At 40.7% G+C, this 24,621-nt stretch overlaps 1 protein-coding gene across 4 annotated transcripts in view; it reads right to left on the bottom strand.

Annotated features, from left to right (window-relative positions):
* The window catches only part of MAP4K3 (mitogen-activated protein kinase kinase kinase kinase 3), an 86,680-nt gene that overhangs the window by 3,812 nt on the left and 58,247 nt on the right, over positions 1–24,621 (bottom strand). For all 4 annotated transcript variants that reach the window (XM_066625269.1, XM_066625278.1, XM_066625286.1 and 1 more), the window contains 15 exons: positions 22,502–22,544; positions 20,170–20,332; positions 19,723–19,835; positions 18,251–18,292; positions 16,399–16,483; positions 15,495–15,574; positions 12,705–12,765; positions 12,502–12,619; positions 9,549–9,607; positions 7,238–7,341; positions 4,667–4,838; positions 4,104–4,172; positions 3,920–4,012; positions 743–813; positions 164–219 (listed from right to left, as the gene is read on the bottom strand). In XM_066625269.1, the coding sequence (XP_066481366.1) occupies positions 164–219; positions 743–813; positions 3,920–4,012; positions 4,104–4,172; positions 4,667–4,838; positions 7,238–7,341; positions 9,549–9,607; positions 12,502–12,619; positions 12,705–12,765; positions 15,495–15,574; positions 16,399–16,483; positions 18,251–18,292; positions 19,723–19,835; positions 20,170–20,332; positions 22,502–22,544 (1,329 nt within the window). The remainder of the gene's footprint in view (positions 1–163; positions 220–742; positions 814–3,919; positions 4,013–4,103; positions 4,173–4,666; positions 4,839–7,237; positions 7,342–9,548; positions 9,608–12,501; positions 12,620–12,704; positions 12,766–15,494; positions 15,575–16,398; positions 16,484–18,250; positions 18,293–19,722; positions 19,836–20,169; positions 20,333–22,501; positions 22,545–24,621) is intronic.

Here is a 24,621-nt window from a genome sequence, read left to right as displayed (position 1 = left end):
AACACAGTCATTCTTTCTGAAGGCTGAAACCTGTAAAAGACATTCAAGGACAAGAGCATAGGGGCTAAAAATAACAGAGGTGTAATTAGAAATATTCAGACACTTTAACATCTCAATCCATGCACATTTTCACTCTAATATGTTATAATGGAATTGATCATACCTGTCAGATCCAAGGAGTCTAAATATTCTTGTATTGTCAGAAATTTCCTGTGTGATCTATTTGAAAAGCCAAACAGTTACTAGAACTTTAAGATATTAATCAATAGAATTTAGCAAGCATTTTACTTTGCAGCAATTCATGAAGCTATTGCAGCTAAACAGACAAGGGTTCCATGATACTGACCAATTAATAAAAAGGATCAGCTGAAGATCCCCCCTAATTCATCAGGAAATGTGCCATATAAAAATATCTTGTGCTCAAAGTAGTCTCATTAACACTTACAATATAAGTTTTAATACAGGCATAAATACTATTGCAGATGATTGATTTACAATGATTTCTAGCTCATGCTTTTGATCACTATGCTAATTTTGCATAGGAAAATGAGGTACTTTGATAAGCCACAGCTTGTTGTATTTTGCAAAGTCATCTAAAGACTTAAAATATTAATTAATTATGGTTAATTAATTAATTAATTAATTATGGTTATTAAGAGGGACAGCAGTCTTGTTTTTCAGCTTATTTTTCAAATAAATGCTATGAAATAGTATGTTTTTCCTTTATTTTGTTAATATTTACCTCATTTGATCGAAAACTCCTGCCTTGCATTCCATGCTTCCAAAAAGCTAGAACACTATCTTGTAAGCAAACTGGTGAAAAAAAAAAGACAACTCAAATTAACTTCTAGACTGCAACCGTGTTCCCCCAGTTATTTACCTCATGGTGCATCAATTTAATAAATATTTGTTTATCTGCAGAATTCTAATCAGTGATGTAGTGCATGGACAATGGAGTAGAGTGGTAAATCTGAGACCTACCTACCCACTCTCCACACCCTGGTAGGTCATTTACCCTCCCTCTGTCCAAATTGTTGCCTTAGCAGTGACACCTCTCCCCTTAAAAAAAACTTTTTTTGCCATCATTTCTTGTTCACTCTGTTTTCAAAAAGGCAAAAGGTAGGCATGCAGATTGGAAGAGAAAAGTGAAGATATGGTATGCTAAAGCAACCTGGTCCATACTTCCTGCTTATGCTTGATCCTGTCCCTGCCTTTTCAACAGCATGACAAGGAAAAGCAGCCACTTGACAAGGGTTTTCATAGTGATGGTAGCTTTTGCTGAGACTACATAAGTGTGTGGATAGCTGGTGGAGGTAGTGTGCCAATATGAACCACAGGAGCTCATTGGCAGCAGGACCCGGGCAAGGTTTCTCATTTATTGCAAGCTCAATTTTTAAAAGTAGAGCTTGCATTTTCTTGTTCACCAGCAGATGGCTCCCTCACTCAAATACTGGACTGCCTGCCATTCAACAGTCTAGTTTTCTCCTTTCCCTTACCTTGTAGTGAAGGGAGGGGTGGTTGCTGTGCAGCCCTCTACTGTGGATGTCATCAATCTGTTTCTACCATAATTTATAATAGAACAGTGCATCCATCCAGGACGACAATGTTGTTTACTCTGCTGTACCACTTCTCATCACCCACCTATTGGAAGTACCACCAGAAGTAAATGGTGATGATGTCATCACCAGTTACTTTTGGATTGGGATGTCAAATGCAATGCAACAAATACCAATAAGAGGCTTGGGATGGATGGGAGGGCTTTTTTGAGCACACGAAAACTCTTGCTGGAGTCTTGCCTGCTAAGGCAAGCCACCTACTGCTGCTTGTCTTACTGCATTGCTGGACTCATTGCCAAGTGGCAGGGGGTCCCACAAGTATCACCGGACACCATCTCAAGTACCAATGGTGATACTAATGCAACTGATTGAGAAACACTGGTTTACAACGTTGCAGGAAAAAGGTACACACACCTAACACAACTGAAATCAATGTATTTTAAGGACTCAACTGAGTGCTTCAGTGTCAACATTTTCAGTAAGATGCAGCTCTATCTAATCTCTCTGGAGATACTCTGAACCCAAGACATAATTTATTGATATAGCTTTAAATTAGATCTCATTTAAAGTACATGGGAAGGGGGAATATTGTGGTAAATACACCACAAACATAGCAGCTCTTGCCAGCCCAGTGCTGTTGTGCCTGCACAAAAACGACACATGGATGGACTGCGTCTGCGCAAAAGTGCAGATGCCTGCAGTTTGGGGACCCAGTGTACAGCACTTGGGATAAGACAGCATTAGCAAATCAATGGGTTGCATCCAGACTATGCCTGAGCAGAAGACAGGAAAGTTTTCTGGTACCTCTTCCCCACCATAGTCCCCCGTGCACCATAAAAGATATTTCCAATGGTTTGAAGAATCCTCAGGAAGAGGGTGGTGGGGTGCAGGGGGAGATTAAACATTAAAATTGGATGAAGGCATCCAAGTGGTGGTCACCTTTTCCAGGAAAGTGGCCAATAAAATTATTGCTCTCACTGCCCTGTGACAGCTGCATCACAAAGCATACAAGTTAAAAATAACAGCTGCAGGAGGTGGCTTTTCACCAGAGTTTAAGCCAGAAGCTGCCCAGTATAAGAAATGTTATTTAAATTAACAGTATAAACACATGAAAAAATGCACACAAAGTTACAAAAATACATAGCACACAAAATGGAAACAAAGATAATTTCTTTGCACAACTCAAGTTTAGCAATGTTAGCCAAAAAAGGAATCTTTGCAAATAGTTAAGTCCCCCTCATTACTTTTAGTCTTTACAAATGGTATAGATCAGTGCTTCTTAAACTTCTTAGCACTGAGACCCCCTTTTTAAAATAATCTTCCACGATCCACTACACACAAACACGCACGATCTAGAAAAACTACGTTTTAAAAATACTAATGAATAAATTAATAATGGGGACTCTCCTAGAAATGGAGTTCAGGGACTGTCCCCCAAACCTTTACAGTCATTCCAGGGTACCCAGAAAGCTGAAACTGGGTTCACACATGATCTACATCATGCCAATTACGAGAAAAAATTGGAGAACATGACATTTTAATTTGGGCTATGAATGTGGCTCATACCACAGCTAGCATTCCAGCTAACAATTTTCTTCTGCAAACTAGGCAAGGGTACTTGAAAAGTTTTTTTTTAATGTTTCAAAAACTTTTCATGACCCACCAAAAATCAGCTTGTGACCCACTGGTGGTTCCTCTACCCTCAATTTGGGAACATTGGTATAGATTAGTGGTTCCCAAACTGTGGGTCGCAACCTAATTTTTGGAGAGTTGCCAGAAGTCCTGGACAGATCAGATAACTAATTGCCTCAAGCCCTGAGGCTATTCAGGAATCAGCTACTGTAGCTGCTAATTGCCCTGCAAAGAGCTCAGCTTCTGCAATTTGCAAGATGGCTGCTAACTGCCCTGCATGGAGTTGAGCTCCTGAAGTTTGCAAGCATGAATAAATATAGGGAAATAAAAGTTTGAGGGTATTTCTCTGGTTATTATTACTTCAAATAAATAAAATATTACTTTCTAGAGCTCCGTTTTTAAAGTCTGGCAAACCTAGGTGGGTCCTGATAGAGTGGTGTTTAAAAAGTGTGTCCTGCTGCTAAAAGGTTTGGGAATCACGGTCTTAAAGCCATGAGCCTACTGCTCTGTGAGTATTCTAGGTATGTGCCTATTCATCTGAAGATACAACATGTGACTAGTAGGTTTTCAGATCATTGCATTGCTTCAGCGACAATGAAACAGACAAATGTCACTTACCTTAACTACCTTATCCTCTGAAAATGTATCAGTAGTGTGCATGTATTATGCATGTATTATTACAGAGAAATATTAAAAGGAGCTAAATGATATAAAGGCTAACTTTTACTTACCAATTGATTCAATCTGGAAGTCAAACGTGAGTTCTGAGGACAGTTTTCGGCTAGATTTTAATCTGCCTTGCAAATTGACTATTTTAATACAGCCTGGAAACAAATGCAACATATTAACTCAACAGCTTTCCTGAAACCATACACTTTATATAAATATAAATATCTAGGTGATACAGTAACTTACAGTCCAAACAGACTAAAATGGTATCTCTTTCCAATTGTGTTACATGCACAACATTTGTCTGTGTAGTATCTACAACAACAACAAAAATGAGAAAGGTTAGTTCACATTCAGGTATAAACATTAAGTCAGCATTCTATATTCCAAAAGTTAGCTATTTTTGTTATATAAAAAAATGACACGGAGTTCTGGCCCAACATGGAGTTCAGGATAAGGCAGAACAGAGCTTCGCTGATCTTGCCCCCTTCCGCCCCAGTTCCCACTATTTAAGCATTTGTGTGGGTATCCTTTCTAAGCAAAAACCAAGTCAGTATCTCATTGGGCTTGAGACATTGAGAAATCTGTGAAAACACATTTTATCCCTTTTCACCCCCTTGGGTGGGTGCGTGCGTGTCTGTAAAATGTAAGATGCCGTAAGGGAGAGCATTATAAGCCTGAATTTGAAGTTTTGTCTCAAAAAGTAAATTGGAAAACAGGATGGAATTCATATTAATGAAATACTGCAAACAGGGGCAGTTATAATCTGACTATATTTGGAAATTTGATCAAAATAATTATTCACAAACCTGTTTCTGTAAACCACGAAGAGGTAGAATTTGGATTGACAGTCTCAAATTTCACCACCTGATTGAAGTCTCTCCCTTTACTTACACCAACACAAACTAAAGGGAATTCCTGTTCAGGTACTACCAGCATTTCAAACAATCGCAGTGGACAAGGTACAGGAAAATCTATGTGCTACATTAGAAAAAAAAAAAAGAGAGACAGTTAAATACACTAAGTCAGAGGTTCTTGGGCGTTTTAGACCAGGACCCACTTGTCATAATGAAAATCTGTCTGGGAACCACCAGAAGTGATTTCATTAACCTGGAAGTGAAGTCATGCCCAGAAGTGACATCATCAAGCAGGAAGTGACATCAGTGTGATGCAAATGCCGGAATTGATGTCATTACGTAGGAAGTGACATTACTTCCAGGTTCTCACCTAGGAACTCATAAACTTCAAATGACAAAAGAAAAAATTCTAACACAGAAGCTTTTCCCAATTATCTGTCCCATGCTACCATTGCTACCAAGCATTCCACCTGTAAAATTCAATATGCTTCTTGTAATGAGGTGTGTGTGAAGGGTGTGCTTGCTTCTGGCTAGTGTTGAGCATGGCATTGATATATTTTGAATATGGCCATCAGTGTTCATGGCACCTTGCAAACTAATCAACCTGAAGCCTCCTACAGATCCAGCAAAACCAGACTTCTCCGCACACCTATAAGACAGGAGTCTTCCATCTCACCTAGCCCTACAGATCAACCACATGCTCAGTCCACTAACCCCACCCCATCTCTCCTTGCCCCCCAGATCACCCCCTGCTCAGTCCACTCACCCACCCCATCTCTCCTTGCCCCCCAGATCAGCCACATGCTCAGTCCACGCACTCCACCCCATTGCTCCTTTCCCCCAGATCAGCCACATGCTCAGTTCACTCACTTTAGTTCCCCCACCACATCTCTCCTAGCTCCCAGTTCCCCCACCCCTCCCTCTCCTGGGTGTCTCAGTGCTTTAGTTTCTGTATTTGCTGCACATCAAAACTTTCCCCAAGTGAATCATTCATGGAAGGAAGATCCTTTTCCGAGCCCTGAATCCTCCCTCCCAAACCTTGTGCAAGAATCTTTTCAAAGAAGCCCATCCGAGGCAAAGGGAAGCTTCAGACTCGCACCAGAAATTCAAGGGACAGGCTCTGCTCTGCCAATACAGCCATGCTCACTGGAGAAATGAAACAGGTGCTACATTGCTCCTTTGCGCCTGCACATGTCGCTCTTTTAGACCCCGAGGGAGAGAAGCTTCTGCCAGGACTGATGCAGGCTTGGAAAATAGCAGCGCCCTCTGCCAGAATCCAAGATGGCACCACCCAGCACATTTTGCCAGAATCCAAGATGGCGTCAGCCACCTTTTTGCGACCCACCCAAAATCAGACCAAGTGGGTCGCAACCCACAGTTTGAGAACCTCTGCACTAAGTGTTTCAAAATGAAAATCATCAACCTGTGGGAGTGCTTTCACTTCTTACAATCAGTGGCCAAATCCAGCTTAAGGTTACCGTTGTAAAGCGTAATTAGAACCTTTGAAGGGCCTTGTTAACTGTGGCCCTGAGGCCTCAAACATGTTGCCTAAGGAGAACTTACTTTTTAGTTAGTCTCTACAAACCGCTTTGTGAACTTTTCATCCAAAAGCAGTATATAAATACTGTTGTTGTTAATAACAATAACAATAATGAAGAGCCCATATAGTCTGGCAGGCATCTTAGGCGCTAGTTTGGGATGTAACTAGATCAGGAGTGAACTTATTTCATACAGAAAACCAAACAGCATTCAAGGTGCCTGCTGGGGGCCGCAAGTGATGTCAATAAAGCAGGAAGTGACAACATTAAACAGCTGATGACTGCAAATAAGCACTTTGTTCTTACTTAGTTAACTTATCAGCTGCAAATGACAGAAGAGAAAAAATATGCAAATCTTAAATCATATTTTCAAGATGGGCAAAGTCCAATTAACACATGGACTGCCCTTTTAGCAGCACCTTGGGAGCAGTGCTGCTGAAAGCACAGCCCACATGATAAATGGGCTCTCCCAGCACCTCAGCAACATCTCTTTTCTCCCTCTCTCACCCGATGGTCTGACCTGTATCATTCCTTGCCTTCTTAGCCTCCTTCTGTCTCAGCCTCCCAGCACCTTGGTAGAAGCAGCACTGATGAAAGAATGGCACTGGCATAACTCAATTATCATGCGGGCTGTCCTTTCAGCAGTGAATCCTAGTAGCAGCAGCATTGCTGAAAGGGTGGCCCACCTGATAACTGGGCTCTCTCAGTACTGCTTTTTCTGCCAAAGTGTCATTTCACAGCTCAGCAGATGACGGCAGTACTGGGAGAGTCCAATTATCATGCAGGGTGGATAAAGAGCTTAAGTCTGACATCACTGGGCTACATTAATAAAATTCCCATATCAGATAATTTGACTGTTTTGTGTTCAGACTGTATTAATAATTTTCCATGGAGAGATTTTATTGTTTTAATCACTGTTAGTGTTTTAAGTGAACACCACAATTTTTTGCTCTCAGACTAGATGAACTTTTGAAAGGGCACTTACCTTGATTAACATGAATTTCTGCATTGGTTCAACCCACTCTAACAATACAATACTAGACTGTAAAGCTCCACAAAGATATTTGTGTCCTGAATATGGATTCCTCACTATAAAAAAGAAAAAACAAACAAGACCCGTACACCTTAGACTGAAACACATATAAAACAAACATACTGATGCTAGGACTCTGATCCACAATACTCCTGGTATATCTTGATACATAAGTCTTCCCCCACTGATGTACAAGTTGAGCCTCATTATTTGCGTGGGTTCCGTTTCAAGCACTCACGTGGATGGTGAAAAAACAAATGCACTATAGCAAATCAATTTAGAAGACAAAATTTCTTTGCTCCAGTGATTGAGAAACAGCCTTGCGGACCTTTGTGATGTAAGATAAGAGTCATTAAGAAGACAATCCATCAATCAGTCATCCTCCAAGAGTTTAGAAAGGAGCTTCACTCAGCCCCTCCCTTCACCAATGCAAAGTGATCACCTTTCTTTCACTTGCTCAGGGGGAAGGGAGGGGTTCGATGGAGAGAGAAGGATTGATGGATTGTCAGCCAGCTGACCCCCCCCTCTCATTCATTAAGGGATACATTTTTCCCCTTCTACATGGATCAGCACATTCCTTCTCATTTGCAGGAGCCATTCCTGTTGAGTCAAATCTGTGTATAAAAAAATCCACGTATAAATAGGCTGGACCTGTACTAGTGCAGGTTAAAAGGTCCAGCAAACCCTACATAAACTTGGGAACCAAATACCACAGCCAGGACACTACGTAGACACTTCCCCATTCTGGTACTCAGATTTTACTGTTGCAAAAGCTCCTGGCTAGGAATGAGGAACTGGCAGCAGCAGGATTTGCTTTCCACATTTGCTGGGGCTTAGCTGCCTGTACATGTGGCTCTGGAAAGGATCAGACACCAGCACTGTAGATGAGCCCTACATAAAAAGGAAACCATGTATCTCAGTAGAAGGTGCCAAGCTTCAGACTATGGGTCCCATTCATTTATGGTCCAGAGCAAGTTCTTGCAGGCCACAAGTGATGCCATGAGATCTTCATCTCATCTGGGAATAGTTTTGAAACACAACCAGCAATACAGAAAATAAACCACAATTTACTTGGCACTATAATCCTCCAGGCCTTTTAATGGAAACAATAACAGTAAAGCAGTTTGATATCTCATACATACAACGTTCTGCTGAACTGTAGCAAAGTTAAGACTCCTGGGTAGATATGGCTTGGTATGACTACATATGCGTAGTGGGATACTGATCATTCTAGTCTGCCTAGTATCTATGTGGTGGACATCACATCTGAATAGGAACCTACAAACACATTATTCTGCACTCTGTTCAATTTTGAGAGGTAACAATTGGATAGATCAAGCTTAGGGAAGCAGGCTCTTATTTCAACACAATGTGCAGTGTACAGCTGTCAGGGAGACCTACACAATCCTGATCCTCCACCACACACAGACCCTAGAAAAGAGTCAAACTTGCATAGGGATATAGGAACAATGCCAAGACTATGTTTTGGAACACCATCCAGTGACATGGGCAAACTTTATCAAAGAGGAAAAATGTGGTCTTTGGCAATTCCTTTAACTTTATGAGAAAGATTTTATTCCTAAAAGATGGATGGAAACCAACAAGCTAGTTGAACATGTAGGTTATAAGCTTGTTCGCCTTGCTTAGAATAGGATTTACTGGAGGCCATGATTATGAAGATATGCTGGCTTGTTCTAATAGGGGCGTTTAAACCAGCCACAAATGTCTTTGTTTTAACCTTGTGCTTAAATGGGATCTGTGATTATGATAACTGGGGGAAATAGTTACACAGGGATCTCAAAGGCCAATATAAATGACTTTACAGCTCTTGATATTTATACAGATTACTTTCACTGGTTGCAAAAATAGTATTCACATCCTTCCTTATTTCTACTCGTCCCTTGACTCTGAATAGTTGCTGTGTACAGATTAGTATTTGGAGGACACTGTCAGAATTTCAGAAGAGGCATTTTCCAAATGATTGCAGTCTCCTTCCTTCTCTCCTACAATCCTGTGTTCCTTCCCTCAGCAGAGTTCCCACCATCTGATGCAAAATCCTTCACAGAGTATGAAACAACCAGAAATAAGTCGTAAAGGTATTAAAAGGAGAGCCAAAAAGGTCTTGGATACTGAGAAATTCCAAGCCAACATGCTTGGTATCAAAGTCATAAACAATATAAGCAAAATACAAATTATATTAAATACCTGATTTATTTGCAAAGCAGATATGATATTAGATATACATGACCATATCTTTACTTACCTACACAACACTTTTGACACCATTTCGTATCTGGGATTTTTGTAGAAACTGCAAACTTCCTAGAATATATAAATCAAAGACAGAAAATTAACCCCATATGTTTCCTTCTCAGAAGTTGGGACCCTTCAAGTTAAGGTTCCAGGTGGAAGCCCAGCCTCCTTTCTCCCCCGAATCAATCAGGGGAGGACAACAGTGGAGCAGCCCACCATGTGACTGATACAACAAGTAGGATGGTAATTATGTTTTTAAACCACACTCCTCATGTTACATTGCCAGCCCTGAACATAAGCGCTACTGTGGAGGGGCACAGCATACTGTTCAGCCAACCCCAAACTGAGTCTTACAACATAAGGAGGCACTGTTAACACACACATATCCCCACAATGCTGTATCTGATACTGTCTCTCAAACTGTGGGTTGGGATCCACTAAGTGGGTTGTGAGCCAATTTCAGGTGGGTTCCCATTTATTTCAATATTTTATTTTTATTAGACTTGATGCTGAAATGGTATGTGACTGCATTTGGGGAAATGTTACAGACCTGTACTTTTAACAAGCTACTATGTATATTCTTTTAACAGTGATAGTAAATGGGACTTACTCCTGTGTAAGTGTGGGTAGGATTGTTAAAAATTTTCCTGCCTGATGATGTCACTTCCGGTGGGTCCTGACAGACTCTCATTCTAAAAAGTGGGTCCTGGTGCTAAGTGTGTGAGAACCACTGCTATATCAGTTTCCTCTACTCCTCTCTGTATTGTTTAAAATTAGTTCCTTTTTTTCCTTATGCAGTGAATGAGAATTCTTGACTCTCTTGCTAAAGTCTTTGCATTTAACATTGAGCTGGCCTGACTTAGGCTGCAAAGGCAGCTCTGCCACTGTGAACTCTGTAAACCTCACATCCCATATATAGGCCACAAAGCTGCGTTCATCCATCTGATCACAACTAGGTTTTCCTGCCTCTGGATTAGCTAACGAGAAGAATGGAAATCCAGTCCCCCAAACCCCATAAAAAACAGAAAGCTGATTTGAGAAGGTACATGTTTTGTTCCAGCAAGGGCAGAGTTAATCCTCCACTTGGCACCCCCCTCCAGTTTATAAGGTAAACATGGATGTTTACCCTGCACAAATCAATCTTAGTGAAGACACTGCTAAGACAAGACTTGGAGTTTCTTCTACGTGGCCTCCAAGTATCTGAATTTTGCCTGTTTTTCTCAATGTCTAGTCTTTTCTATCTTTTAATATATTTTTCCTGTATTTTATAAGAATCCTGCCTCACTGATAAAAGATAAGAGTTAAGAGAGAGCTGCCTCCTCACTCTCCAATACAATCCCCTTCTAGTCAAGGGCTACAAAGTCTTGGAGTGTGTGGGTGTGCATGGAGAAGAGTTGAGGCAAGGGTAAGCCTTTTACTTGTCCAGAAAATGGCTTCAGTGCTGAAGGATGTTTAGCAGATAGGACTGGCTCCAGGTTTGATGGGGTCCTTGGCAAGATGCCCTGCAGTGAGACCCTGTCTCCATGTGTGTCATCCCAGTGTTCCCCTTACAGGTGGCAGGTGCTCCAGTGGAAGTGGGTGTGCGCACACATACTGACTTCTAGCCAGCAGAGGGAGGCTAGAAGTCAGTAAGTAGGTGGTGCACACACATACTGACTTCTAGCCAGCAGTCAATGGCAACCAACATTCAGAAATGTTGAACTGATACTCTTTTTTCACAGCAGATAAACTGCATTCTTGAAAAGGTTGCACCTCCCACTTGCTCCAGATAGATTGAATGATGCAAATGAGGAGTTCTTAAGGTTTGTGGGAGATGCTACTCCCCCAGTTTGGTCATAAAAGGCTGAAAAAGGAATTTTATACTCCTGTAACTGAATGTATAACTAGCATGTGAAGTTAAAACCAAACAAACTGAACAAGTATTGGAAAAAATGGAAGCTGAAATCTCAGGTATCCTCCTGATTAGGACAATTTACTCCTTTTGGGTAGGATGCCATCTGTCCACTATGAAGAGAGAACTTGCCATGTTAAGTTCAATTCTTTTTACTCCCATAGCAGAGGAGGGCATCCTTGGTTGGGAATTCCAACAGCTTTGAGCCAGTTTGAGAAGGTAAAGAGACTGGACTGTCACAGCCTTTTTCCTGGAGTGAGACAGAAATGAAATGTGGGAGAAGCATTTCCCACAGACCTTAAAAAGTCCTCACATGGATAGTCCTCACAGGTATAGTCTGCCTGGAGTAGGAGAAGCAACTGTCCAAGGGTGCCCTTTGCCACTCTGAGAAGCAAAATGTTTTCCTTCTATAATGATCCTGCCCCAGCTACTGGTTAGAATGCAGCTGTTGCTATTGTTGATCATCACTGCTAGTGGCATGCTGGCACTGATGCTGAACTGGGGTCACCCTGGATCAGGTAGCATTGCCTTTTAGACAGGGTCAGGTAGGTGTGTCACAAACAGAGTTTTATTGAATCTTCAGATAAGGTGACTGCGTCTATTTTTAGGTTTTGTTTTCATGAGATCTGATACAAGGAAAAGGGAAGCAAGGCCACCACTGAAGCCTACATGGCTGCATTCTTGAGTATCTTCAAAGATTTTGTTGTTTGTCAGCCTTGAGAATTAAACTGCTGAGCAAATTACAGACTTTAATTAATAATAATCTATTCGCAAGGTATACTTTTCTAATTTGCTTCGCTAATTATACTTAGCTAGCAACCCATTTACTTAATATACATTTAAATTTTTTTATTGTTAAATTGTTAAATTCAGGTTTGTTTATTTTAATTTGGTGCACTCTCCCAGGCCATGTTTCTCCTCATAGGTTCATTTATTTTATTTTAAATGGCAAGTTTAAATGGTAAACTTTACACATTTAACCACATTTTAAATGGAAGTGTATTTTATTACTTGCTTTGGGGACACTGTTTAAAAAAAGCAGAACATAAATCTAAAATGAAAACATGTTTACCTGGGAAGTATTCTGTCAGGAAGTTTATGAGCTGGTATAGCAACAGGTAACTTTTGCATTTGCCTTGCATAATCAAATAGTCCTGGTAAATTATGTGAATAAAGTTGAAAAGCTTTACCTGTAAATAAGAATGCCCAATATGTTTATAATTTGAACAAAAACAACAGAGCATGTACATGTCAAACAATTTTAAAAAGCCTTACCAGATATTGACAATAAGCAATTGTTCACTACATACAGCCATGTGCATCGTCGGGGAAACAGCTGATAAAGGAAAAACAGTAATTAATTTTGAACTGTCACAATGAGCAAGACATTGGTATTTAACACAGTATGTTTCACTTCTCAGACAAAACTATAGTTGTCCTAAACTAGTAACTACTTGTCACAGATTACAATGACCAAAGCTAGCACCCACAAAAAAAACAGAACACTTTTTAGCAGAAATAGAAACAGAAGCAGCAATTAGTGTCAGAATATAAAGTTTGTTTACTTTGAGAAAAATTGAAAGTATGTAGGCATGTTTCTCTCTCCTTCCCCCAGACAAGTATCATGCTTTTCAACAGATTTGGTAGGCTTTATATTCCTATGAAACTCAAAGAGTTATAGTTTGGAACTTCTGACACCCATCTCCATAACCTTTTCTCCAACATAACCCTCTTTAGAAGAAGGGTATAAGAACCAGTTGAGGACTATGTGCAAAAGTACCAAGATCTAGGAATGCAGCCCATGGAAGTTTTTTCTCTGGCCCTTGGGTCTCTCAGCATCACCACCATCTTCTATTAGCTGCCAAGGTGTGTGAGGTTTCACTTCAGAAAGGGCAGCCCTGTATAATAATTGGGCTCTCCCATATTTTGAAAATACAAGAGGGGGAGGGCAGCTTTGGGGACACGGGTTGGGACCAAGCACATATGCTGGATCCTAGCCCCCATTTCTAAGCAGTGTGGAGCAGCTGCAAGCCGCTTTGCTCTCCTCAGACTTATGCCACCTCCAAAGGTGATGCAAATTTGAGGAGACCCACTGGGGCTGCAGTGGCCTACCCACTTAGCTCTTCCCGGAAGAGCTTCCCCTTACCTCCGGCTGAGCCACTTTGAGCCCCAATCTTGCGCTGCAGCTGTTGGAACCAAATGGCACAACCTGGTAACCCACAGCTCAATCCTAAACAACATTCCAGTACCAATGCAGCTGCAATGCAGCCCCAAGGCAAGGAAAAAGCATTCCCTTACCTTGAGGAAGCCTCTGTGACTACCCCCCACCCCAGAACACAACACACTCTCCATTGACATAGTTGCATTGGTGCCAGAAAGTTGTTTAGGACTAAGCTGTCCGAAAAGCAAACTCCATCAGAGTCCTGAAGGTGCATTGATTCAGTTTCCTAGTTTTGAGATCCTAACAAATCACCAGGAAGCCCTGGTTAAAATCTGATGATGTGGGGGCAGGGATCATCCCTTACCCACCAAGATGGGAAATTCTGAGACATTCATGGGACAGAAAGGGGGGTGCTATGTAAATATCTCTAAATAATGTCCTTCCTTGCTTGTTCTCAAATGGAAGACCTCACAGTTCATGGGTGAGCCATCCCTTGAACAAATGAAAAGACTTATAGTACTAACACTACACTAACGATGGGGTTGCTACCACCACTCAAAACACATCTTTGAAAATGTGGCAAAGTTTGAAATAAGGGCATGCCCCAGTGACCATAGGGATTTCGTTCTGGAAACCTCTGCAGTTAACTGAAAACACAACCAGGGACCGCCTCCTCAGGGGTTTCTCCAGACTTCCTAATGCCTTATAAAGGCATTAAAAACATCACTTCCGATTTTCAAAAAAAAACAGGAAATTGCTTTCTTTTTTTACTGTAAGGCTTAGATTGAGCCCGGCAGAGGCCATGGACGGATGTGCGCAGCCTCTGCTGGACTCAGAGGACCCTCTGGAGGTGAGGGAAATGGAACTCCCTTTGCCTCTGGAGGGGGGTGCACGTGGGGGGCCTGCAAACTTAATTCACGGGCAAGTAAATCTGCAGAAACAGAGGTCCCCCGTATCATATTTGTACTTAACATTTAGCATGAGTTTACACATGTGTTTATACATTGTGGAGATTTCTAATCAATTAGGTTCACAGATGTCACAAGATAAGAATGTTTTTATTGTTTTCACACTCAGAAATTGGATCTAGACAAGTTCAGCTTTAAACATTCAGTTTTAGCACAAAACATGGTTATCCATTTCGTCTGAACCCAGCCAGCATCTGGCATGCTCTTCTATTTTCAAGAAACAATTTGAGTTTAAAACCCACACAAACAATAGGCAAGCCACGGTTTAGAGCTCCATGTCTACTTTTGTTTCCCATCTGCTTAGGACTCAGCTTTACAAATTTGCTTCCATTTCCTTGATCAAACAGCCCTCTTGAGGTGAAGCAATGGTCATAATCATGGTTTGTCTATGGTCTGTGAATTCAGACGTAACAGACAACCAGAGTAAGCACAAACTGTGGTTTGCAAACGTGCTTCCAACAGTGGCTTCAGGTCTAGGTTTGTGAGCCCTAGACTGTGATTTGAGGACAGGATCAGGTTTAGACATAAAGGGAAACTTTAACCCCTGCTAATTGGGTAAGAGGCACTTTTTCAAGTGGGTGCTCCTTTTTTTAGCAGGGGGAGAGTAACTGGCCCACCTCACCCCAGCAGTGTCTGTTCTAGTGGCTGTCTGCTGGTATTCATTTGCATCTTTTTAGATTGTGAGCCCTTTTGGGACAGGGAGCCATTTAGTTATTTGATTTTTCTCTGTAAACCGCTTTGTGAACTTTTAGTTGAATATATAAATACTGTTAATAATAATAATAACTATGAATTATTAACTACACAAACTATAGTTTTGCATAATGTCTGTGTCCAGTTTATGCTGGGAAAGAGGGTTATATTTTTTCAAAATATAAATTTATAAATTTAGTTAAATTATACATCACTAAAGAGAAAAAAAATTCAAACACAAACCTGTTCCATTGATGTTTCATGGAGTTCATTAAGGTTTAAGGTGTAAATCCCTTCTTCAGCACCAAATATCAAGTACTGGTCTGCAAAGAAGCAAATGAAAACATTAAGTTGATAGTCATAATTCAGAGCCATAATTCTATAATAATTCCATAATTCTGGAAAAGTTCTGCAAAGACCCAACAGCTTAATAGGAAAGCAACAGTTAATGAATTAGCAGCAGTGATGCCAGGTTTGTCCTGTATTAGGACTTGTGCTATTTAACTTAGGTGGGCTCTTTACATGTAGTAGAATAAGGTAGCAGAGTACTAATATGAAAGAATGGGTTGTAAAACTTCAAATCAACCGGTATCACTTTTTTCAATGTTTTCCCACATAAGAAAACTACTATAAGTAGAAAACTACAACAGTAGAAAATGATCTAAGCTAGCACTGCTATTCCTGATGTGCTGTTGTTTTCCCTTACAATGACGTTTTACATTAAAGAGCATTAAAAAAAACTCTCCCCCACCGCAGAACTTTGTCTATGGCAAAGTTCATCCTAGCACTTCAAGATTTGCCACTTCATTCTGGACCATATATATGCCAGGTTTTATTCAAAAATTTTCCAGACTAAGTGCTGAGTGGCAATGTAGGAAGTTGAACAATGATACCAAATTTTTCAAGATGGCACAAACCCACGAAGAATGAAGAGCTTCTAAAAAGGCTCTCTCTAAGATGGGACAGTGCTATTCACTCAATGTGAAATGAAGAGTACAAAACAACTGGGAAGACAGTTCTGTCATGCTTAAGACTGACAATGATACCTGATAGCAATAGCCCCAGGACTCTGCACTGGACTAGTAAATCAGTAACAACATGCTGCATTATTACATATATATCGGGAAGATATACATGAAATTGTTACCTCTGGTATCAGGATTTATCCATGAAGTTGCACAATGAATTTTTAAGGGACATCCATTGAAAACTTTTGAAAAGCAAGCACCCATCTGTAAAAGATAAACAAAACTCACTTGATTTAATACAAAATTCATCTGAAATATGGTTCAACAGAATACTCTTTAATGTCAACATTCATGTTGAAATTAGCACATCCAACGACATCAAATTCCTGAAAAAAATACCTCACCTTCACCATTGTCAGGTACCCTTTCCCCTCTCCCCCTTTGGCAGCTGTTGCTTCTTGATGCAATTTTCTTCCTCCACAGCACAGGCAGTCCTTGGGCTCATGAGCCCACATTGCTATTCAGTAGACTGGCTCTGCCCCAACCAAGATGATTTTGTTTGGAACCCCATGACATCACCACATGTGATGTAGCATCACATGAGTTGCCAGAGCCAATGAGTCAGAGCCACTGCACTTTGCTTTATTTCCCCATTTACAGTAAAGGAAAAGAAGAAAAAAAATGACACCAAAAACAGCAGCAATCAAAACAATGCATTTGCAATGAGTATTGAAATGGAAGGCACTTTGGCACAAATGTAACAGAAGATAATTCATTTAGGCTCTGCTTTAATTTTAAGTACTCTACTCCATGTGCTGCACAGAGGAACTTGTGTACCCTGAGAAACCATCTTTTCTGTAGCAAAGGGCTGCAAAGAAAATCAAATACTTTGGAAAGTCACCTGGCTGCCAGTTAACCACCTCCTCAGGAGTACTACAGATGCTAAAAATAGCTGTGGTACCTGGACTTGATCCCTCCTCTGATTTCAAAACTCTCATTATTTAGGAAAATTACAAAGCCAAACACTCATTTTGGTGTCTTAAAAGTTAGAGTTATTCTTGGACATATTTGGGGTGCAGATTCTAAAAATGGCACCAGTTTTGCCCTATCAGCTCTAGTTTGCATAGCTACCTTATATGCTGATTCAACGGTCGTCTGTACATGTATATCTTTAAAACCAATTGGGGACAAATAGGATAGGGCAAAACCAAGGCCACTGATGGAATCAGAGCCGCAAATATATCCAATGATAGGTCTAACTTCCAAAGCACCAGAAGAAAAAATTCTCTTTATTGGGCAGTGTTATGCACAACAAGACTTCTCTGTGTTAAGTAAAGACATGAACAATATCAAGGAGTATGTTTTTAATATGTATCAAAGAATATGAAATAAGGCAAATTTAATGTTAATTTAAAAAAAATATGGTACTCTAAAAATTTTTCATTAGAAATAGGAAGTATCTCAAGAATTCTGGAGAAACCATAAGCATTTGGACATTTGTCCCATTGTTCCTTTCAGAATGACGAAAGTACCAGCAACAAAATGTTTCTCGGTTCAGACACTTTCTTTAAAGCGGATTTACAGTCAAATTAGGATTTCATGTTTAAATTAATGTGGGACCTCCTGGTTCAGTCATTCACTTTTCCCATACTGCCCGCATACACCTACCCATCTGAGGACATGAATAATTGGACTGACAGATTTTAATCTATGGAATACTGAAGCAAATGAAAAAGTCTCAATCGAAATGTGCATGCTTGACAGAAAGACTAATGGGCATTAAATCATCTTGTTTTTTAAAATAACATTTGTGGGAGAGGGGCAGTGAAGAAATCCTGACTCCTAGCTTCCTCTCTACAACTACCATAGTTAAAAACCATTTCCAACTAATGGACATATTTATTCAAACAGGTATAATATCTCTAACACTGAGTTCCAATGTCTTAATTTATAACAGAAACAGTACTCCACAGTGCTCTTGGACAATATTTAACTTTGAAGAGTTTATCTTGTTCAAAACATAATACTTACATGCACTTTTGGTGTAGGAGGAAGACCGTTACTAATCGGTTTCTAGGAAACAAAATAAACATTTCAACTATGGTTTTGAAGATGAATTTTACATAACACTGAGGGGTAGCATCCTTGAACAAGTGCAAGCCAATTTCTCCCCCAGAGAAGTTAATGACTGGCAAAAGGGGTTAAAGTGATAAGGAGGAAGGGTCTGCTCTCACATCTTCCAAATATTTCCCCATCTTCCTACAATGCATCCTATGTTGCTACCACCAAGCATCCCGTGACTCTTAGCAGCAGCTGGGAAGGGGGCTTGAAGATGAAAAGGATGGCATATAGGAGGAGAAAAGGCTCTCTAGCATGATAGTCTCTTGGGTGAATCAGGAGAGAGAAAACTGAACTTGGCAACAATTGCCAAGTGAATGGGCAGCATCGAGAGGAAAATGGCAGGCAGCACAAGTATAGAAAAAAGTAAGGAGAAAGAGAAAGGTGAGTGATGGGGAAGAGAGGAAAGAGTGGAAAAAGGAAATAACATGAGAAAGAACAGAGAAAAAGAACAAAAGATCATACCATCATAAGGGGAGATAAGGCAGCACGTGTCAGAATGACTGTCAGGAGCAGGGGATCAGCCAGTCTGCAGTGTGGACTCATTGTGGAAGCTGCCACCATGGGCAATAATTTGTGCTGTGCAAGTTTTGGCCAACTTTAATGCAGTGAGCAGTAATATTTTTGTGAGCAGTAATACTGGGTTGCTAGGAAATACACATTTAGGAAAACTTATTGGGTTTAAAATTCAGTGTTTTTTAAGTCTCATCCCAGATAAGAATTATAATGAACTGTGGCTCAGATCTGGCACACTGGTATGCACTCATGCACGTATAAACTTGGGATGCTACCCTGAAGAAGCAGAGATGATACCAGCAGTATGTATCAACCATGGTCCATACAATATAGGTAGGTAAGGAATTTGCAGGCCAAGCAGTGGACACAAACAGTCTTTAGATTGCCATAACCTGAAACTACTTCAAACTTTATCTAATTCCAAAACAACCATTTAATACTGAGACACAGAAGCCATGTTTCAATGCACACTACTTATTCAGCATTAGATTTTTTGTATGCCCTATTCCAGGGCTTTTCAAATTGGGGCATCGTGATGCCCCAGCCTGCGGGCCCTGGACCCTGCTCCCTTAAGGGGCGGGGGCAGCCTGGATGCAGGGAAGAGGCAGCGGCGCGATCCCCAGGATCACACCACTCAGGGGGGCTGCAGGGGGTGCAGGGAGCCCAGCGTGACCTGCGGCAGGGCTCCCCGCAGCAGTGAAAGTAGATGCAGAGCAATCGCGCTCCACTTCCGCTTTAGTGGAGGTGGGGCGCGATTGCTCCGCATCTACTTTCACTTCTGCAAGGAGCCCTGCCGCAGTTCACGCAGGGCTCCCCACACCCCCGGGAGGCTGCAGGGGCTTGTAAAACTGTAATGTAAAACTACCTACCAGTATTTCCTTCTTTTCTTTCCTTGAGAGATTAGAGTGTCGATTTTCATTTGGCTCTTGATGGGGAGATCCTTCTCTATCACCATTTAATTGCACAGAACCGAATCCATTCCCTTTTATAAGAAATGTGGATTTACTGACTAAGTTACAAAGATTATATCCCATTCTTCCCCTCCCAAATGAAGAGATGCCCTGGGTGGCTCTCAGTAAAATTAAAAACAATACATGAAAAGCAACCAATAGCATAACAAAACATAGCAGCAGTCACCAATCAAGTCAGCAGAGAAAAAAAATCCCAGTTTGCTTTCAGGGTTGAGGGTTACATTGGAAGAGGTGGGAGGTGTCATGTGTTTGTGAGCAGTACTACCAGGAGATGTATATAAGAATGTGAAACTAAACTATTACTTTAAAAGAAACCTTTGTATATTGTGCAATAGCACTCATTACCTAAAACACTTGATTTCTGTGGAGGTAACCGAGGAGGGGGTGGTCTAGGTGGAACTTGAGTGTTTGATTTTGCAGGACTCTCTGAAACAGGGCATCTTTTGATGGTTCCTTGATTATCATCTTCAGAAGAATGTGTCTCCTGTGGTACGTAGATTGATTTAGGCTGGAAAATGATAAGTAATAATTTAGGGAAACTAGCTATATTTTCAGAATTTATACCATGAAAACCACCCATAGGAAGTTGTATACACTGCATAAAGTATATACAGTGGGACCCCAGCATCTGCAGATATGACTCACAACAAATGCTGGGGTCCCTGTTTAACTGTCCTTTAATTTACAAAATGCATAAAATTTATTTATTTAACTAATACATAAAACAGGTTTTCTACATTCACACAACAAAGCTGCACTTTTGCCAAGCCTCTCAGGGCTAAAAACAGCTCTAAAGACCCATTTCTGGGTCTCCCAGCTTTGCTCCAGAACGCATTGTATAGAGCTATACCACATTCAGCCAATAGATGGGGCTCAATGTAATGGAATAATACCCCAAAGATACCAAGTTAGACTGTAGTTCATGTATACATAATACTGCTTATGCTGCACAAAGTATAACTTCAGTAAAAAGTGTATAATTATCAAGAAAAGTCATATAGTAAGAAGCATATCCACTGAAATGCTATGACTAACAAAGTACCTCTATACAAGGATATTTTGAACTCATAAGAGTCTTAGGGCACAATCCTAACCAGGTCTACTCAAAAGTAAGTCCTATTTTGTTCAATGGGGCTTACTCTCAGGAAAGTGCGGTTAGGATTGTAGCCTTACCTTCTGTTATGGAATTACAGTCTTATCATAGTAGCTAATTGAGCTATGCAAATTACAAATAATCTTTTTCTTTATTCAGTTCATGCAATGCCCCTCCCCAAATTCCTAAATTTACTCCCCATTCCCTTCTGCACCAGTACAAACTCATAGTATTTACTCCTTTTATATTCTCCATGGTCTTGTCCCACTCTAACTTTCTGTCCTTACTCCTCTTTTAATCTCTCTGCCTATAACCTTCACAGTTCCAATTCTACCACATTCAATTATGCACAAGACTCTTACTCTCTTAGGACTTCATTCATTCTCCATGGCTGTTTTGTGTCTTGAACTCCCTCTCCAGAATGCCTGCATGCTGCTAACTCCTCTCTCTCTTCCTTAAAAGCCCACCTCAAAATTTATCTTTGTTGTGAAGCCTTTGGCTTGACTATACTCCAGCTACAATACAGCAGGCCCTCATCCACAGGCTCGGCAACCATGAATTTCAATATCTGTGGATGCCAAGCCTACAGCTGGAGGGCCTCACAGGACCTCCTGAATGTCACCAGAAGTGACTTCCAGTTGAATCCAGGAGGTATTCTGAGGCATGGGAATGTCACATGCAGTCTCCTTGTGCCTCAGAAGGTCTCCTGGACATGACTGGAAGTCACTTATGGTTCGCACTGCTAACATCTGGTCGAGTACAGAGGTGTTCTGAGGCCCTCCACCCACAGATTTAATTGTTGGAGGAATCAAGTTTCAGTGGGGGTCATGGAACAGATGCCCCATGGATACCAAAGCCCCACAGTAAAGCCTAAGTCAGAAGTTCCCAAACTAGGGCATTGCAATGCCCTAACCTTCTGCTGCCCCCTTTAAGGAGCAGGACAACAGCCACTGTGACAACAGAAGGGGTTTTTTCTACTCACCTGGTAGTCGCTATGGCTCTCCAGATTATCTAGGGAGTCTACAACCCCCTTTGCAGACCTCCCCACACCTGCAAACTGCTGAAAATACAAAGAAAAAAAGCCACTTCTAGTTTTGTGATGAAAACCAGAAGTTACTTTTTTTGCTATTAAAAGCAGATTGCAGGCGTTGGGGAGGACTGCAGGGGGGAGGTCACAGGCTCCCCAGACCGTCTGGAGAGCCATAGCAACTCCCAGATGAGCAGAAAAGCCCCTTCCGTCCCCAACAGCAGTGCAATCATGGTGATTGTGTCACCGACCCATCTCCTCCTCTGCAACCACTTACAGGTTCCCAAACTCTCCCTGAGTATTTGGGAACCTAAGTACTGCCATTAGTTCATCTGACCCCATTACCCTTGCCATTCTCTACCCTATCTAACTTATGTTATATTCTCAACTACCCAAGTTTAGATTGTAAGTTCCTTACGTCAGGGACGTCTGTACGAGTGTGACTGACTCTACAATAATAAAACATTTCCACAAGTAGTTTGTCTGGCTGCTTATTTGACAACTAGAGTTTCAGAAACCTTTAAAGGAGACTTTCTTCAAGCAATGATCCTTCTTACCTTTGGTGGTAAAGGAGGGGGCACTTTAGCTTTCATCGTTGAGCTAAGAGAAGAAAATTAAGCATTATTTCCAAATACCCAGTAATGATCACAAAAGCACATTTAATGATACAGTTAACTGTTACATTTTGTAAGATACCATTCAAGTAATCTAAGCTAGGGTGAACAGCATCAGAACTCTTATGTGGGTTCTCGATAGTCTCTCTGCAAAATTAAACCTGAGATCTCAGGAGCATCTGGCTGAGGGAATATTCTAATAATGATAAATGTAACATTTGAGAAACCAATTGTATCATAGGCTCAAAATCAATGTGAGACAATTACATTAAGCCAAATTCACTTGCTTTTATGGAGTTTCTAAATCATGCCAATCTATTTCTCTAACAGTCAAAGTTTTACACATCTGAAAGTGACATTTTTAGAATAAGACAGTATATACACAACATGTACCCTCATAGCTCAGAATCTAGCATATTATGGATAATTATATACAAATTATGTGATTTGTAACTTAAATATGAAAAAGTTTTACAAAGCTTCAGTTTATTACCTATTTCAGATTCAGATTAGTGAACAAGGTGCCAATTCCAAATTCAGATTAATATGGCTTTATATATTAGAATTCTGATATATATAAAATCAGAATTTAAATGAGGACAAGAAGTCCTCACTTACAGTCATTCATAGGTTCTTGGAAACTGTGACTTTAGACAAAATGATGTAGAATGAAACCTATTTTTACCACAGATGAATGCAGTGGTTCCCAAACTGTGAGCCCTGGAAACCAGCTAGGGGAGCTACAGAATCCTCATGAAAAATCTGCTGCCCTCCACAATGTATAGGATTGTAGCCGTAATGGGGAGCCACAGCCAATGGCCCAGGTAGGTCAAGGGAGCCGTTAGTCAAAAAAGTTTGAGAACCATTTGTTTAATGAATACAAGTTGAGTGTCCTGTACCCAGGATGCTTGGGATCAGAATTGTTCCAGATTTCAGAATATGCAAAGAATGAACCTGTACTACTTACTGTTTCAATTTAGCAAACTTTCAGTATGATGAAGCTGAATTTTCAATAGATTAAGAATCCCACCCCCTGCAAGGCCCCCCCCCCCAGCCACCACTCAGCTCCATGGTGCCTTCTACGCAGTCCACAATCAGTGGTTGCAGTGCAGCTGGCTTCCAAATGTCTAGCATGCTTCACACTATGCTGGCCAATATGCAAAACAGCAAAAATGTTTTTTTTAAAACCATGTCATTTTTTAAAATGACTGGATGAAAGGACATTAAGCGAGGACATCCTGTAAATATTTTTCTAACATGCCTTACAACACCACAATTAGGAACTAGAATATACTGGAGACAGCCCATCAAATCATGATTAAAACCCAATCATTGTGGGGGGGGGGTATAAAAGACAGAGAATGGATTATGGTAAGAAGGACAGCTTTCTCACAAGAGATTGTTGACAGAAAGAAAAAGAATCTAAAGATACACTAAGCCATTAAACCATGAGAGTTGAGTCAGTTATTTTAAGGACTGAAACCAACACACAATTCCATGCACACTTCTCAGTAAAGTCAATAGGACTTGAAGAGCACGCAGACTTTTCAAAATGATGCACTATGATAACATTTGCACACATTATCTAAAACGTTGCTGGACTGCTACTGTATGTCAGTTTGGGGGGCAGCCTGTTAGAGAGGTCTGGACCCAAATACCTTTTACGGAATTAATTTCTACCTTGAAGATTGACTGATGATTAAAGCAGGCAACAGATTAAGTTGCATCAGAGACAGACGCTGACTGACAGCTCATAGAAATGTGAAATCTAGAATTTCTTTAAGGATGAATCCTGTTTTAATGATTCCAGTATTAGGACTTCAGCTGTCCAAAACCCAGCTTCCTTGATAAAGTTTACTGAGGTAAAAACAGATTTGGCCCTTATCTTAGTGGAGTTATGGTTGGTTGCTTCAGGAAGCTAGCGACAATGTCAGTGACGAAAAAACAGATGAAGCCTGAAGTCTGGGAGCAATAGATCTTACTGAGAGGGAGAAAGGAAGTGAGTTCATATTCCCACAACACAAACTTTAGGCAAAGTTAACATTTCTGATCAGTTCTAAGGA

Source organism: Tiliqua scincoides, chromosome 1 (assembly GCF_035046505.1).
Source record: "Tiliqua scincoides isolate rTilSci1 chromosome 1, rTilSci1.hap2, whole genome shotgun sequence".
NCBI lineage: Eukaryota > Metazoa > Chordata > Lepidosauria > Squamata > Scincidae > Tiliqua > Tiliqua scincoides.
Note: the sequence above shows the minus strand (reverse complement) of the source record. Positions and strands in the feature narration are given on the sequence as shown.